At 43.8% G+C, this 18,856-nt stretch overlaps 1 protein-coding gene across 3 annotated transcripts in view; it reads right to left on the bottom strand.

Moving 5' to 3' along the window:
* lcp2a (lymphocyte cytosolic protein 2a) overlaps positions 1–18,856 on the bottom strand; it is a 224,335-nt gene that overhangs the window by 193,316 nt on the left and 12,163 nt on the right. For 2 of the 3 annotated variants that reach the window (XM_063053707.1, XM_063053709.1), the window contains exon 2: positions 7,851–7,913. In XM_063053707.1, coding sequence (XP_062909777.1) covers positions 7,851–7,913 — 63 coding nt within the window. Of the gene's footprint in view, positions 1–7,850; positions 7,914–17,581; positions 17,696–18,856 lie in introns of those variants that run through there. The other variant, XM_063053708.1, reaches the window with a different exon arrangement.

Genomic DNA, 18,856 nt, shown 5'->3' with positions numbered 1-18,856 from the left:
TCTGATCAAAGAATAGCCACTGGCATGCCGTCTTTGTGATTGCCACTAGATAGGGCCCAGGATTTATCCTCCAAGATGCTGATGCCCAGGAATCTGAAACTGCTTACCATTTCCACTGCTGACCCTACCCGCTCCAAGGGTGTGTCTTCTCCCAACTTTCCCTTCTTGAAGTCCACAATTACTTCCTTGATCTTGCTGATAGTGAGTTTAAGGTTGATATTGTGACATTGCTCAACCAGTGGAAGCATCTCTCTTGTGTATATCTCCTCAAAGCCATTTGAGATTTTACTAACAGAGGTGTCATCTACAAATTTGTAGAAAGCGTTTGAGCTGTGGTTAGCCATGCATCATAAGCAGTGGGCTAAATATGTATCCTTGAGGTACACCTGTGTCGATTGTCAGCTGGAAGGAAATATCATTACCAATCCACAATGACTGTGGTTTCCTGATGAGGAAGTTGAGGATCCAGCTGCAGAGGGACGTACAAAGCCTTGAAACTTGTTGATTAATAATAATGGGATGGTGGTGCTGAGCTGTAACTGATAAACAGCAACCTGGTGTATGTGTGTTTTGTCTAGGTGCTCTAGAGCAAAGTGGAGAACCAGTGAAATTGTGTCCACTGTAGTGATGTTGTGGTAATAGACAAACTACAATGGATCCAGACCATTGTTCAGAAAGGGCTTAATTTTACCATAACCAAACCCTTGAAGCACTTCATTATGGTAAATAATATAAAACATACATGACCTCATGCTCTTTTTAGGGGATTTGAGAATACAATGTACAGTATCCATGTTGTTTGGGGATGGGTGGAGGAAGGTGGAATTCCAAAACTAATACAAAATTTTCTTTTCCCTTTTGGCCCTTCTATGCTACTTTACACCCAGGTATCTTTACTTCATCCCTTCCCCTCCAGGTTTCACCTATCACCTTGTGTTTCTGTCTCCCCTCCCCACCCCCAACTTTCAAATCTATTCCTCAGCCCGTTTTCTCCAGTCCTGCCGAATGGTTTCAGCCTGAAATGTCGACTGTACTTTTTTCCATAGAGGCACCCTGGTCTGCTGACTTCCGGCAGCATTTTGTGTGTGTTGCTTGGATTTCCAGCATCCACAGAATTTCTCTTGTTTATGCTACTTGACTTGGTGAGTTCCTCCAGCTGCCTGCTTCTTATAACCATATAACCATATAACAATTACAGCACGGAAACAGGCCATCTCTGCCCTTCTAGTCCGTGCCGAACGCTACTCTCACCTAGTCCCATCGACCCGCACTCAGCTCATAACCCTCCATTCCTTTCCTGTCCATATATCTATCCAATTTTTCTTTAAATGATAATATCGAACCTACCTCAACCACTTCTACTGGAAGTTTGTTCAACACTTACTTCAATCTCCCCAGTCCTCCCCTGATAATTGACTTGCTCACATTCCAGCATCAGCATTTTCCTGTGTATCCATTTAATGAAGTGGTCATTGTCATTTAGTAATATATGTATGTAGATGGACTTAACAAAGTTCAGCACCTCTCAGCATGTGACTGGAGTAGCAGAAACGATGTCAGCCTTCATGGCTTGATAAATTTCCATTATATTGTTTTCTATCCTAAGTATTTACATAAAAAATACAATATAAGGTTGCAACAAAAGGGTAATGCTTGTAAAAGAAGTATAATTATGTCAAATATGTCCCAAGGAATCAGATTTTATTTTTATTATTCAACTGTGATGAAACTTGAATGCTATCATCTCTTACAAAGTAAAACCAAGCAACATATGCGGCAACAAGGTTTCACTGCCAGATGAGCTCAATGCCTTTTATGGTTGTTTTGACCAACAGAACATGGAGGCACCCACACAAACTCCCACAGCCCCTGACAACACTACAATTTCAGCTTCTCAGACTTGTGAGAGCATCCTTCAGGAGTGTGAACCCACAGAAAGCACCTGGCTCAATATTGAAGACCTCTCACTTTGCCAGTCTGAAGTACCCACCTGCTTCAAGCAGGTTTCAATCATAAACGTGTCCAAGAAGAACTTAGCAACCTGCCTCAATGACTATCATCCAGTAGCACTTCCATCCACTGTGATGAAGGGCATTGAGAGGCTGATTATGCAACAGACCAACTCCTCCCTCAGGATTCACTTGGATCTGCTCCAATTGGTTTATCGTCACAACAGGTCAACAGCAAGTGCTATTTCATAAGGTAAGGCATGTGACAAAGTCGCTCATACAAGGCTTATTGAGAAAGTAAGGAGGCATGGGATCCAAGGAGACATTGTTCTGTGGATCCAGAACTGGCTTGCCCACAGAAGGCAAAGAGTGGTTGTAGATGGGTCATATTTTGCATGGAGGTCTGTGTCCAGTGGAGTGCCTCAGGGATCCGTTCTGGGACTCTTGCTCTTCGTAATTTTTATAAATGACCTGGATGAGGAAGTGGAGGGATGGGTTAGCAAGTTTGCTGATGACACAAAGGTTGGGGATGTTGTGGATAGTGTGGAGGGCTGTCAGAGGTTACAGTGGGACATTGATTGGATACAAAACTGGGCTGAGAAGTGGCAGATGGAGTTCAACCCAGATAAGTGTGAAGCGGTTTATTTTGATAGGTCAAATATGATGGCAGAATATAGTATTAATGGTAAGACAGTGTGGAGGATCAGAGGGATCTTGGGGTACCAGTCCATAGGATGCTCAAGGCAACCGTGCAGGTTGACTCTGTGTTTAAGAAGGCACACGGTGTATTGGCCTTCATCAATCATGGAATTGAATTTAGGAGCCGAGAGGTAATGTGCAGCTATATAGGATCCTGGTCAGACCCCACTTGGAGTACTGTGCTCAGTTCTGGTCACCTCACTACAGGAAAGATGTGGAAACCACAGAAAGGGTGCAGAGGAGATTTACAAGGATGTTGTCTGGATTGGGGAGCATGCCTTATGAAAACAGGTTGAGTGAACTCGGCCTTTTCTCCTTGGAGCAACAGAGGATGAGAGGTGACCTGATAGAGGTGTATAAGATGATGAGAGGTTTTGATCGTGTGGATAGTCAGAGGCTTTTTCCCAGGGCTGAAATGGTTGCCACAAGAGGACACAGGTTTAAGGTGCTAGGGAGTAGGTACAGGGGAGATATCAGGGGTAAATTTTTTACGCAGAGTGTTGTGAGTGTGTGGAATGGGCTGCCGGCAACGGTGATGGAGGTGGATACGATAGGGTATTTTTTGAGAGACTTTTGGATAGGTACCTGGAGCTTAGAAAAATAGAGGGCTATGGCTAACCCCAGTAATTTCTAAGGTAGGGACATGTTCAGCACAACTTTGTGGGCCAAAGGGCCTGCATTGTGCTGCAGGCTTTCTATGTTTCTTTGTTTCATTGCTGATTCACTCTGCCCTGGAATATTTGGGCCGTGAAGATGCATACATTAGGATGCTCGTCATTGATTACAGCTCTGTATTCAACACGATCAGCCCCTCAAAGCTAATCAGTAAGCCTCAAGGCCTAGTCCTCTAACTCCTTGTACAACTGGATCCTTGATTTTGTCACTTGTAGTCAGTTCAAGCTCGCAACAACATCTCCACAATCACCATCAGCACAGGTGCACCACAAAGCTGTATGCTTAACCCCCTGCTCTACACACTTTATATATATGGCTGAGGCTAAGTGCAGCTCCAAATTCAGGTTTGCTGATGACACCAAAGTTCCTGGCCAAATCAAAGATGGTGATGAATCGGCTTATGGGAGGAAGATTGAAAATCTGGTTGAACATCACCAGAACAACATCCTCCCACTCAAACTCAGCAAAACGAAAGAACTGAGTGGGGAAACTGGAGCTCTGTGAGCCAGTCCTCATCAGGAGGTTGGAGGTGGAAAGGGTCAATAATTTTAAATTCTTTGGCGTTATCATTAGAAGATCTACCCTGGGACCAGCACATAACTGACATTAAAATGAAGGTACAGCAGCACCTCTATTTTCTTCGAAGTTTGTGCAGATTTGGCATGTCTCTAAAATATATTTCCCCTAATATACTTATAAGTCCTGTGGCAATCCTTACAGCCCTCTTAGGATTCATTTGATCTCAGCTGCCTGTACCTGACCCATGCTCACTTCCTTTACCTGACCAGAGCCTCAATATCCCTCACCATTCAGGATTCTCTGTTCCTACCAGCTTGCCCTTGACTCTGACAGGATTTGCAGATCTTGAACTCTCAGTTCCACACATTTAATAACTCCCATTTACCAAATATCCCTTTGCCTGCAAACAACCTACTCCAATCAAGCTTTGCAAGTTTCTGCCTCATAGTGTCAAAATTTGCCTTTCCACAATCTCTCCAGCTCCTTCCTTCAGAACCCAAGGGTGCATTCCACCAGGTCCAGAAGATTTATCCACCCTCAAACCATTAAGCTTCCTGAGCACCTTCTCAGTTGTAATTTTCACTGCACATTCTTCACTTCCCTGACACTCTTGAATATCTGATATACTGCAGATATCTTCCACAGTGAAGACTGATGCAAAATACACATTCAATTCCTCTGCCATCTCTGCGTCTCTCATTATAATCTTGGACCCTGGTCAGACTCCACTTGGAGTACTGTGCTCAGTTCTGGTCGCCTCACTACAGGAAGGATGTGGAAACCATGGAAAAGGTATTTACAAGGATGTTGCCTGGATTGGGGAGCATGCCTTATGAAAACAGGTTGAGTGAACTTGGCCTTTTCTCATTGGAGTGACGGAGGATGAGAGGTGACCTGATAGAGGTGTATAAGATGATGAGAGGCACTGATCATGTGGATAGTCGGAGGCTTTTTCCCAGGGCTGAAATGGTTGCCACAAGAGGACACAGGTTTAAGGTGCTGGGGAGTAGGTACAGACGAGATGTCAGGGATAAGTTTTTTTATGCAGAGTGTGGTGAGTGCGTGGAATGGGCTGCCAGCAACGGTGGTGGAGGTGGATTCGATAGGGTCTTTTAAGAGACTTTTGGATAAGTACATGGAGCTTAGAAAAATAGTGTGCTATGGGTAACCCTAGTAATTTCTAAGGTAGGGACATGTTCGGCACAACTTTGTGGGCGAAAGGGCCTGTATTGTGCTGTAGGTTTTCTATGTTTCTATTACAATCGCCAGCATCATTTTCTATTTCTGTATCTACCCTCAACTCCCTTTTACCCTTTTTACACTTAAAAAAGCTTTTAGTATCTTCCTTGATATTAGTTGTCAGCTTCCTTCCATAATTCATCTTTTCCTTCCTAATGACCTTCTTAGTTTCCTTCTGCAAGTTTTTAAATGCTTCCCAATCCTTTATCTTCCCACTAGCTTTGGCTTCCTTCTATGCCCTCTCTTTTGCTTTTACTTTTGCTCTGACTTCACTTGTCAGCCATGGTAGTATCCTTCCTCCTTTCGAAAATTTCTTCTTATTTGGAATATATCTCTCTTATAGTTCCCTCACTTTTCGTAGAAACTCCAGCCATTGCTGCTCTGCTGTCCTTCCTGCTGGTGTCCTTTTCCAGTCAATCTTGGCCAGTTCCCCTCTCATGCCATTGTAATTTCCTTTATTCCACTGAAATACCAACACATTGGAATTTAGTTTCTCCTTCTCAAATTTCAAAGTGAACTCGATTATATTGTGATCACTGTTTCCTAAGGGTTCCTTAACCTTAAGCTTTCTTATCATCTCCGGATCATTGCACATCACCCAATCCAGCACAGTTGATCCCCTAGTGGGCTCAACAACAAGCTGTTCTAAAAAACCATCCCTTAGACATTCCACAAATGCTCTCTCTTGAGGTCCAGTACTGGCCTGGTTTTCCCAATTCACTTTCATGTGAAAATCCCCAATGATTATCATGACATTGCCCTTCTGACACACCTTTTCTATCTCCTGCTGTAATTTGTAATCCACATCCTGGCTGTTGTTTGGAGGTCTGTATACAACTGCCATTAGGGTCCTTTAACCTTTGCCATTTCTTAACTCAACCCATAGAGACTCTACACCTTCCAATCCTATGTTATTCCTTTCTAATGATTTAATATTATTTCTTATACACAGGGCCACACCACCCCTCTGCCTACTAACCTATCTTTCTGATACACCATATATCTTTGGACATTCAACCCCCAATGGCAGCCATCCTTTAGCCAAGTTTCAGAGATGGCCACAATATCATACTTGCCAATCTGTAGCTGAATTTCAAGATTGTCTATTTTATTTCTTATGCTGTGTGCATTCAAGTATAACACTTTCAGTCCAGTATTTGTTGTACATCATCAATGTTTATTAATGGTATGATGTTTGGAGCTGATGGTCAGTTCAAATTCTTTACATAGGTGAGATCTCTTCCAGTAGTTTCTAGAGATGTTGCTCATATCAGTTGCTTGTCTCATCAGCATAAATTAACTCCGTGATATGGACCTGGTACACTCCTGTCTTAGCTCTTAGGCAGGCAAGACATTGGCAGGCAGGCAAGCTCTAGTGTGTTAGTTCTGGTATGTAAATGGTACTCTCTGTGAGTGATTAGAAACCACAGGATAGCAGCAGTGAGAAGAACATGTCAATAAGTGTCCGCACATTAGCACAATCACAATGATCTCAAAGGGCTGTCATAGCTGACCTCTCTACCCACCTTGTCATGGAAGGTACACAAACTGAGCTGCTTTAACATTTGGTTGGCTCCTTCAGCAATAATTCCTGGAGCAACATACCTGCTCACACTCACATTATGTGTTGCCCTTGTGAAGACAACATATAATGGTCGTTGTTTATAGAATTTTAATTGCAACATTTGACATAAGAAGATCAGATTGACTGTGAATCATGAAGTTCTAAAACTTATGATTCAGAGTAAATGTGTGCAATCTGGGTCTGAGCTCTGACTGGACAATGTCTACTAAGGCATGGAAATCATTGGTAAATTGTCTCAACAAATGATTACCCCTGTTCTTATGCAAGGACATACGTATATTGTGTGTCTTGCGCAACCTCTCTCCAAAACAGAGGATACAAATGGAACTGTATGAGGTCAGAAACAGCAATATCACCTGAAACTTTTCCCAATATCAACAAGTTGCTTGCTTTACTCATCTCCTTCTGTGGATTTAATATCTTAGTCTTTTATGACAGCCAGAATGTCTTGGTAATAATGTCCTAAAATGGAACGCAAGGCGGTGCTCCGCCCTCCCACCCCAACTCTGTCCACACGTTTGTTGTGATGAGTGATTAACCTTAATGCCTTTTCTTCCTGTTGCCTTCTTGATCCACTCATCCATGCCCTGGTGTTCTCTCAGTCAGAAGACAACTGGGATCTATGGCAGTAATCTACTAAATAGATGAGAGCGCAATGCTTAACCGTCTGCCAGAGTTTGGAGAACTCTTAATAAATTCAGTATGTCATCCAGGGCCCTCTTCAAAGGCAAATCCATTACAACAATTTGACCTTAAACAAGTCAGCATTTTTTTTTAAATTCTTGTATTCCCTGCTGTGCCTGTTGAGTACACAGTAAGTAACATTGCATACTGTATTTGGACTCAGTGCTGCATTCTGTATGCAGACATTGGAAAGTGTTGATGAAATGAATTAAGGAATTATTAGTTTATCTCTGATTGCGGATATGAGGATAGACTTTCAGTTCAGTGAAAAATCTTCAGGGTTTGCAGCTTGACTGTGTTGCATGTCAGTTAATTATCAGTGCCATTTGGCAATGCTGGTGAGGACACTGAAAGAGAGTCATATTCTGTCAGGGACTTTCCCCCTTTGTGGCTCTATAATACACAGCACAATGCCTTCACACACATATTCATTGAGAGAACTTGAAGCAAAATAAAACTTAACTCCAATATTTCACTCCAAAAATAAACTGATCACTTACCAGAAATCTCTGCCCATTAATACTGTTCTTTTTTATAACTTTTTCGCAGTCTTTCCAGTCCAGCTATTAAATACAAAAGGAATGATAACATTAGCTACAATGCATGCCGATAGAAGTTTTGTACAAAATTTCTTTAAGGAACAAATGAACAGAAACAACATCAATCTTTCAATAAAAGCAAGAAACATGCTGTGGATAGTTACAGTATGTATTAATTGTCCATAAAATCATTCTCTGTCATGTATACAACGTAGCCAAGACTGATTGACACGGGAATCTACAACAAAAGATAAAGTAAAAGAACACCCTGAGAAAAAGTAACTATATTGAGCAGAGGCAGTATGGAATTATGAAAGACAATTCCTGTTTGATTAACTTGTAGAAGTTCTTTGAGGATGTGCCTCGTAGAATTTGTAAAAGGAAATAAATGGGTGTGGTGCATTTGGATTTCTAGAAGGTTTTAAAAATGCCTCTCACAGTAGGTTAGTAAAGTTAGAGCACGTGGAACTGAGGTGTAATGCACTGATGGAATTTGAAAATTGGTTATTGGAGAGAAAGCAGAATAAATGGTTCACTTTCAAGTTGGTAGGCTGTGACAAGTGGAGCAAAGCAAGGATTAGTGCTGTGGCCCAGTCTCTATCAATAATTTGGCTGAAATTACAAAATATCAGATAGCCGTACAGCATTGAAACAGACCATTATATATCCACCAGTGGATGTCCTTCAGTATTAATCCTATCTTCCAGCACTCAGTTCATCCTTCTATGCTCAGGCAATTCAAGTGTTCATCTAGACACTGAAATGCTGTCAGTGTCTCTGCTTCCACCACACTCACAGGCAGTGCATTTCAATTACTCACCACCCTCAGGGTGAAAATATCCCCTCAGATTCCCTCCAAGTCTCTTCTCCATGCTCTAAATCTATGTCCACTAGTTTTATCTACCTCTCATATGGGACAACTTTCTTGAATTGTTCCCTGGGGTACCTGACTATTTTTATGTACATCAGTTATGTCCCTTCTTAATCTCTTCCACTAGAGACAAAAGAGACCTAAACTCTCTCATCTTTGCTTATAACTGAACTATTCTATCCCAGGCAACATTCAAGTGCACCCTCTCTGCACCTTCTCCAGTACATTCACATCCTTCCTATAACGTAGTAACCAGAACTGCAAGTAGTATTCTGTCTGAGGTCTCAGCAATGTTTTGTAAAGTTGGAGCATCACATTCCCCCACCCCGCTTTTCTTTTCTGTGTTCCAGTTAATTAAGACCAACGTCTTGTATGCTTTCTAAAAATTTATTTTTATTTGTGCTGCCACCTTCAAGCTTTGAATTTGTACAGGCCCCTTTTGACCTAAATAGGACCTAAGACCCTCCCATTCATGATGTATGTCCAAGCTTCATCAGTACTCCAAAAATGCATCACCACATATATTTCCAAGTTTTCTATTAAAACTAAACTCGGTGATACGGTGACTATACATGAGGATGTAAAGGTACTTTAAGGGGAATCTGGGCAGCCTGTATAGGTGAGGAAATATCAGGTAAAATATAATGCAGAAAAAATGTGTCTCTAGGAGTTGGGAAGAATCATGTACACAGAGAATTTTGTGAACATGAGATGAAGAGTCCTTGGAAGTGAGTCATAGTTTTATGGGAAGAGTTCAGTGCTGGGGTCAGAGAAGGTGAGTGAAATTATTCCCTCTGGTTCAACAGACCCTGGAGAGACTTGTTCTGGAGCTGCTCCGGTCTATGGTCAGGCCACACTTAGATCCCCTCCAGTTCGCCTACCAGCCCCGACTAGGAGTTGAGGATGCCATCGTCTACCTGCTGAACTGTGTCTACGCCCACCTGGACAAGCCAGCGAGCACTGTGAGAGTCATGTTTTTTGACTTCTCCAGTGCATTCAGCACTATCCGCCCTGCTCTGCTGGGGGAGAAGCTGACAGCGATGCAGGTGGATGCTCCCCTGGTGTCATGGATTCTTGATTACCTGACTGGCAGACCACAGTACGTGTGCTTGCAACATTGTGTGTCCGACAAAGTGATCAGCAGCACTGGGGCTGCATAGGGGACTGTCTTGTCTCCCTTTCTCTTCACCATTTACACCTCGGACTTCAACTACTGCACAGAGTCTTGTCATCTTCAGAAGTTTTCTGATGACTCTGCCATAGTTGGATGCATCAGCAAGGGAGATGAGGCTGAGTACAGGGCTACGGTAGGAAACTTTGTCACATGGTGTGAGCAGAATTATCTGCAGCTTAATGTGAAAAAGACTAAGGAGCTGGTGGTAGACCTGAGGAGAGCTAAGGTACTGGTGCCCCCTGTTTCCATCCAGGGGGTCAGTGTGGACATGGTGGAGGATAACAAATACCTGGGGATACGAATTGACAATAAACTGAACTGGTCAAAGAACACTGAGGCTGTCTAAAAGAAGGGACCGAGCCATCTCTATATCTCTATTTCCTGAGGAGACTGAGGTCTTTTAACATCTGTCGGACGATGCTGAGGATGTTCTACGAGTCTATGGTGGCCAGTGCGATCATGTTTGCTGTTGTGTGCTGGGGCAGCAGGCTGAGGGTAGCAGACACCAACAGAATCAACAAACTTATTCGTAAGGCCAGTGATGTTGTGGGGATGGAACTGGACTCTCTCATGGTGGTGCCTGAGAAGAGGATGCTGTCTAAATTGCATGCCATCTTAGTCAATGTCTCCCATCCACTACATAATGTACTGGGTGGGCACAGGAGTACATTCAGCCGGAAACTCATTCCACCAAGATGCAACACAGAACATCAAAGAAAATTGATTCCTGCCTGTGGCCATTAAACTTTACAACTCCTCCTTTGGAGGGTCAGACATCCTGAGCCAATAGGCTGGTCCTGGACTTATTTAATAATTTTCTAGCATAATTTACATATTGCTATTTAACTATTTATGGTTCTATTACTATTTATTATTTATGGTGCAACAGTAACGAAAACCAAATTTCCCCTGGGATCAATAAAGTATGACTATGACTATGACTATAGCAGCCTGATGATTGACAAGTAATAATTGTTCCTGAACCTGATGGTGGGGATTCTGAGCTGCACTTCCAGGTGGTAACAGTGAAACGTTAAAAGGAAAAAAGGTCACCTGCACAAGATGGACAATGCCCCAGGGTTCTGAAACACGTAGCTGAAGAGATTGTGAAGGCATAAACATAAACACAGAAAACCTACAGCACAATACAGGCCCTTCAGCCCACAAAGTTGTGCCGAACATGTCCCTCCCTAAGAAATTACTAGGCTTACCCATAGCCCTCTACTTTTCTAAGCTCCATGTACCTATCCAAAAGTCTCTCAAAAAACACCCTATCGTATCCACCTCCACCACCGTTGTTGGCAGTCCATTCCACGCACTCACCACTCTCTGAGTAAAAAAACTTACCCTGACATCTTCTCTGTACCTACTCCCCAGCACCTTAAACCTGTGTCCTCTTGTGGCAACTATTTCAGCCCTGGGAAAAAGCCTCTGACTATCCACACGATCAATGCCTCTCATCACCTTATACACCTCTATCAGGTCACCTCTCATCCTCCATCGCTCCAAGGAAAAAAGGCCAAGTTCACTCAACCTATTCTCATAAAGCATGCTCCCCAAACCAGGCAACGTACTTGTAAATCTCCTCTGCACCCTTTCTATGGTTTCCACATCCTTCCTGTAGTGAGGTAACCAGAACTGAACACAGTACTCCAAGTGGAGTCTGACCAGGGTCCTATATAGCTGCAACATTACCTCTAAGCTCCTAAATTCAATTCCATGATTGATGAAGGCCAATACACCGTATGCTTCTTAACCACAGTGTCAACCTACACAGCTGCTTTGAGCATCCTATGGACTAGTACCCCAAGATCTCTCTGATTCTCCACACTGCCAAGAGTCTTACCATTAATACTATATTCTGCCATCATATTTGACCTACCAAAATGAACAACCTCACACTTATCTGAGTTAAACTCCATCTGCCACTTCTCAGCCCAGTTTTGTATCCAATCAATGGCCCTACACACTATCCACAACACCTCCAACCTTTGTGTCATCAGCAAACTTGCTAACCCATCCCTCCACTTCCTCATCCAGGTCATTTATAAAAATAACAAAGAGTAAGGGTCTCAGAACAGATCCCTGAGGCACACCACTGGTCACCGACCTCCATGCAGAAAATGACCCATCTACATCTTTGCATTCTGTGGGCAAGCCAGCTCTAGATCCACAAAGCAATGTCCCCTTGGATCCCATGCCTCCTTACTTTCTCAATAAGCCTTCCATGTGGTACCTTATCAAATGCCTTGCTGAAATCCATATACATTACATCCACTGCTCTTCCTTCTTCAATGTGTTTAGTCACATCCTCAAAAAACTCAATCAGACTCGTAAGGCATGACCTGTCCTTGACAAAGCCATGCTGACTATTGCAAATCATATTTTACCTCTCCAAGTGTTCATAAATCCTGTCTCTCTGGATCTTCCCATCAACTTACCAACCACTGAAGTAAGACTCACTGGTCTCTAATTTTCTGCTCTATCTCTACTGCCTTTTTTGAATAAAGGAACAGGATCTGCAACCCTCCAATCCTCCAGAACCTCTCCTGTCCCCATCGATGATACAAAGATCATCGCCAGAGGCTCAGCAATCTCCTCCCTTGCCTTCTACAGTAGCCCGGGGTACATCTCATCTGGTCCCGGCGACTTATTCAACTTGATGCTTTCCAAAAGCTCCAGCACATCCTCTTCCTTAATATCTGCATGCACAAGCTTTTCAGTCTGCTGCACATTATCACTACAATCACCAAGATCCTTTTCCATAGTGAATACTGAAGTAAAGTATTCATTAAGTACCTCTGCTATTTCCTCCGGTTCCATACACACTTACCCACTGTCACACTTGATAGGTCCCATTCTTTCACGTCTTATCCTCTTGCTCTTCACATACTTGTAGAATGCCTTGGGGTTTTCCTTAATCCTGCCCGCCAAGGCCTTCTCATGTCCCCTTCTGGCTCTCCTAATTTCCTTCTTAAGCTCCTTCCTGTTAGCCTTGTAATCTTCTAGATCTCTAACATTACCTAGCTCTCTGAAACTTTTGTAAGCTTTTCTTTTCTTCTGGACTAGATTTATTACAGCCTTTGTACACCACGGTTCCTGTACCCTACCATAACTTCCCTGTCTCATTGGAACGTATCTGTGTAGAACTCCACATAAGTATCCCCTGAACATTTGCCACATTTCTTCCATACTTTTCTCTGAGAACATCTGTTCCCAATTTAAGCTTCCAATTTCCTGCCTGATTGCCTCATAATTCCCCTTACTCCAATTAAATGCTTTTCTAACATGTCTGTTCCTATCTCTCTCTCTAATGCTATTGTAAAGGAGACAGAATTATGATCACTATCTCCAAAATGCTCTCCCACTGAGAGATCTGACACCTGACTAGGTTCATTTCCCAATACCAAATCAAGTACAGCCTCTCCTCTTGTAGGCTTATCTACATATTGTGTCAAGAAACCTTCCTGAACACACCTGACAAACTGCACCCCATTTAAACCCCTTGCTCTAGGGAGATCCCAATCAATATTTAGGAAATTAAAATCTCCCATCACGACAACTCTGTTATTATTACACCTTTCCAGGATCTGACAATAGGCAATAGGTGCAGGAGTAGGCTATTCGGCACTTCGAGCCGGCACCGCCATTCATTGTGATCATGGCTGATCATCCACAATCAGTATTCAGTTCCTGCCTTATCCCCATAACCTTTGATTCCACTATCTTTAAGAGCTCTATCCTCTCTTTCTTGAAAGCATCCAGAGACTTGGCCTCCACTGCCTTCTGGGGCAGAGCATTCCACATATCCACCACTCTCTGGGTGAAAAAGTTTTTCCTCAACTCCGTTCTAGATGGCCTACCCCTTATTCTTGAACTGTGACCTCTGGTCCTGGACTCACCCGTCAGTGGGGATTTGCTTCCTGTCTCCAGCGTGTCCAATCCCTTAATAATCTTATATGTTTCAATCAGATCCCCTCTCATCCTTTTAAATTCTAAATTCCAGTGTATACAAGCCCGGTCGCTCCAATCGTTCAACATATGACAATCCCGCCATCCCGGGAATTAACCTTGTGAACCTACACTGCACTCCCTCAATAGCAAGAATGTCCTTCCTCAAATTTGGAGACCAAAACTGCACACAATACTCCAGGTGTGGTCACACCAGGGCCCTGTACAGCTCCAGAAGGACTTTTATGCTCCTATACTCAATTCCCCTTGTTATGAAGGCCAGCATGCCATTTGTTTCCCTATCTGCTCATTGATATCCCTGTTACTATTCGGTGGCCTATAAAAAACACCCGGTAAATTTATTGACCCCTTCCTGTTCCTAACCTCCACCCACAGAGACTCCGTAGACAATCCCTCCATGACGTCCACCTTTTCGGCAGCCATGACACTATCTCTGATCAACAGTGCCACGCCCCCACCTCTTTTGCCTCCCTCCCTGTCCTTTCTGAAACATCTAATCCCAGCACTTGAAGTAACCATTCCTGTCCCTGAGCCATCGAAGTCTCTGTAATAGCCACCATATTATAGCTCCAAGCTCTAATCTCTAAGCTCATCCGCTTTGTTCACAATACTGCTTTTGTTAAAATAGACACATCTCAAACCATCGGTCTGAACACGTCCCTTCTCTATCAACCTCCCTATCCTCCCTTTCGCACTGTCTACAAGCTTTCTCTATTTGTAAGCCAACCTCCTCTTCCCCAGTCTCTTCAGTTCGGTTCCCACCCCCCAACAATTCTAGTTTAAACGCTCCCCAGTAGCCTAAGTAATGATCCTTTTGGCATGGTTCCAAAAAAGTAGAAAATTGCAAATTTCACCTCACTCTTTAAGAGGGGATGGAGGCAGAAGAAAGGAAATTATAGATCAGTTAGCCTGACTTCAGTGGTTGGGAAGGTGCTGGAGTCCATTATTAAAGATGAGGTATTTGAAGGCAATTGACAAAATAGTCCAAAGTCAGTTTGGTTTCCTTAAGGGGAAATCTTGCCTAAAAATTCTGTTGAAATTCTGTGAGGAAATAATTAGATTAGATTAGATTAGATGAGATTCAATTTTATTGTTATTGTGCCAAGAACCGATACAAAGCCAATAAAATGCAATTAGCATTTTAGAATAATATTATTAGAATAATATTAGAATAATATTATTTACAAAATAACTGCGATTAAAAAGTAAGTGCTACAGCATACAAATATAAAAGTACTGAGACAGTACAATAAGGGTGCAATATTGCTTAGCGCTGTGATGTGAGGTTCAGCAGGGTCACAGCCTCAGGGAAGAAGATCTTCCTGTGCCTGCTGGTGCGGGAACGGAGGCTCCTGTAGCACCTACCGGATGGGAGGAGAGTAAAAAAGTCCATGGTTAGGGTGAGATGCATCCTTGATAATGCTTTTCACCCTGCCCAGGCAGTGTTTATGGTAGATGTTCTCAATGGTGGGCAATTGGGTGCCGATAAACCGCTGGGCAATTTTCACCACACACTGGAGTGCTTTGCAGTCCAATATGGGACAATTGCCATACCACACTGAGATGCAGTTGGTGAGTATGCTCTCAATGGTAGAGTGGTAAAAGTCCGTCAGTATCCTGGGACAGAGGTGAGCTTCCTTGATGCTCCGCAGGAAATAAAGGCGCTGTTGCGCCTTTTTGATCAGGATGGAGGAGTTCAGGGACCAGGTGAGATAATCGGAAATATGGACACCAAGGAATTTGAAGCTTGATACATGCTCCACTACAGCTCCATTGATGTAAATGGGGACGTGAGTGTGGCTCCTAGCACGCCTGAATTCCACAATGATCTCCTTACTCTTCTGGGAGTTAAGGGCCAGGTTGTTATCGGCACACCACGCAGCCAGGTGCTGGACCTTGTCCCTGTAGGCCGTCTTGTTATCCCCTCTGATCAGGCCAACCACCATGGTGTCATCTGTGAACTTGATTATGGAGTTAGAACCATGTACAGGAACGCAGTCATAGGTGAAAAGGGAGTACAGAAGAGGGCTCAGCACACAGCCTTGAGGCATGCCGGTATTCAGGGTGAGAGTGGAGGAGGAGAGGTTGTCTAACTTAACTGATTGGGGTCTGTTAGTCAGAAAGTCTAATGTCCAATTGCAGAGGGATGAGTTGATACCCAGCTGGCAAAGTTTGGCGATCAGCTTGGAGGGGATCACAGTTTTGAATGCCGAACAAAAGTCAATGAACAGCATTCTGACGTAAGAGTTGGGGCTGTCCAGGTGGGTCAGGGCAGAGTGAAGTGCCGTGGAGTTGGCGTCCTCTGTAGACCTGTTGGTGCGATAGGCAAATTGATGGGGGTCCAGGGTAGAGGGCAGGCAGGATTTCAGATGTGATAGAACCAGTCTATCAAAGCAGTTTGCAATGATGGGGGTGAATGCAACTAGGCGGAAGTCATCCAGGCCCATGGCAGTGGAATGTTTTGGCACTGGCACGATGGTGGCGATCTTGAAGCTTCTGGGGATAACTGCCTGGGCCAGTGACAGATTGAAAATGTCCGTGAAGACCCCGGCCAACGGCCCTGCACAGACTCTGAGCACTTGGCCAGGTATTCCATCCAGACCAGCTGCCTTCCGTACATTCACCCTGCTGCGGGTGGTGTAAACGTCAGAGGTGGAAAGTGAGAGAGGCAGTTCACAAGGTGGGAGATCCGGTTTGAAGGTGACCTCCTTGTTCTCTCGGTCAAAGCGAGCGTAGAAGTAATTGAGCTCGTCAGGGAGGGAAACAGAGCTGGAATGGGGCACAGTACTAGGTGGTTTGAAGTCTGTAATGACCTGTATGCCATGCCACATGTGCCGGGGGTCTGAGGAGTTGAAATGCTCCTCGATGCTCTGTTTGTATATTTGTTTAGCCTGAGAGATTCCCCTCCTCAGGTTGGCCCTGGCTGAGCTGTAAGCCTCCCGGTCTCCAGACCTGAAGGCTGAATCTCTGGCTTTGAGCAGGAGGCGAACTTCTCTGTTCATCCATGGTTTCTGATTGGGGAAAACTTTTATTTGTTTTTGTGATGTCACTCTATCTACACACTTGTTGATGTGCTCAAGGACAGAGTTGGTATATAAATCAATGTTAATCTGAGAGTCTGTGGTGACATGGGCAGCAAGCGCACTCCAGTCTGTGTGCTGGAATTGGTGTTGAAGAGCAGAGTGAGCACCCTCCAGCCAGACCTGAATAGTCTTCATTGTGGGTTTCACACGTTTTATGACCGGGCTATACTTGGGAAGCTGAAACAATGAAAGATGATCGGACTGTCCCAGGTAGGGGAGGGTAGTGGCTTTGTAAGAGTCAGCCACATTTGTGTTGACATGATCTAAGGTTTTATTACCCCTTGTGGTGCATGATACATTTTGGTAAAACCTTGGAAACACACTACGTAGACAATAAAGGCTCCATCTGGATGCAATGTCTGCAGCTTGCTAATAGCGGCGCTGAGGTCTTTCATGGCTACCTTAGCATTAGCATCCGGAGGTACATAAACTGCGACAGCAATGATGCATGTAAACTCCTGAGGTTGATCAAAAGGTCTGCACTTAGTAATCAGGTATTCCAGATCAGCAAAGCAATAAGTGTAAGCAATGGTAGAGTTAGTACACCTTGATCGATTCACGTAGATGCATAAACCAGCTCCCCTACTTTTACCTGTCGCTGTTGCAGCTCTGTCAGCCCTGAAGACCGAGAGCCCTTCCAGTTCCACCATGTTGTTTGGGACATCACTGTTTAGCCACGTCTCCATAAAAAACATGACACTGCAATCCATAAGCCTTCTTTGTGTGAGGGTCCAAATCCTTAGTTCGTCCTGCTTGTTCATCAGAGACCGGACATTGGCGAGGAAGATGCTAGGTAGCGCTGGCCAGTGTGGATTTAGCCTTAGCCTAGCACGCAGGCCTCCACACTTCCCCCATCTTTGTTTACGGTCTTGACGCCAGCACTGGGCCCTTCCGGTTGGAATGAGTTGAATGGAAGTCCATGGTGTCCTTACTAACTCCAGAGGTAGTTGGTCGAAGTTGAATGGATAGTCCAAAACTGTGTTGATGCATCGGTAGTTAATGACCAAAAGTGACTGTTTGCTGTAAGTGTAGTTCGCTTAGCCGAATCGAGCAAACACGCAGAAATCAAGCAGATAAATTAACACTATTTTTCGAAATCCGGTAAGACACTGAGCCTCGCGATACACACGTGCCACCATATCCATGCTAATAGGCAGAATAGAACAAAGGGGAGTCTGTGGATGGTGTTTATTTGGGTTTTCAGAAGGCCTTTGACAAGGTGCCGCATATGAGACTGTTTAACAAGATAAGAGCCCATGGTATTGCAGGAAAGAGATTAGCATGGAGATAAGATTGGCTTTCTAGCAGGAGGCAAAGAATAGGACTAAAGAGGGCCTTTTCTGGTCGGCTCCTGGTGACTAGTGGTGTTCTGCAGAGGTTAGTTTCAGAACCGCTTCTTTTCACATTATAAGTCAATAATTTTGATGAAGGAATTGATGGCTTTGTGGCCAAGTTTGCCTGAGGATACAAAGATAAGTGGAGGGGCAGGTAGTGTTGAGGAAGAAGAGTGTCATCAGAAGGACTTGGACAGACTGGGAGAATTGGTAAATAAGTAACAAATGGAATATAGTGTCAGGAAGTGCATAGTCATGCACTTTGGTAGAAGGAATAAATGTGTAGACTATTTTCTAAGTAGGGAGAAAATTCAAAACTCAGAGGTGTAAAGGGACTTGGGAGTCTTCGTGCAGGTTGGTGGTAAGGAAGGCAAATGGAATGTTAGCATTCATTTCAAGAGGATTAAAATACAAAAACCAGGGTGTAATGCTGAGGCTTTATAAACCATTGTTTAGACTACACTTTAAGTATTGTGAGCAGTTTTGAGCCCCTTATCAAAGAAAAAATGTGCTGACTTTGGAGGTTTATGAAA

Source organism: Mobula hypostoma, chromosome 7, assembly GCF_963921235.1.
Source record: "Mobula hypostoma chromosome 7, sMobHyp1.1, whole genome shotgun sequence".
NCBI classification, from domain to species: domain Eukaryota; kingdom Metazoa; phylum Chordata; class Chondrichthyes; order Myliobatiformes; family Myliobatidae; genus Mobula; species Mobula hypostoma.
The sequence above is the reverse complement of the archived record's forward strand: the minus strand, read 5'-3'. Positions and strand labels throughout refer to the sequence as shown.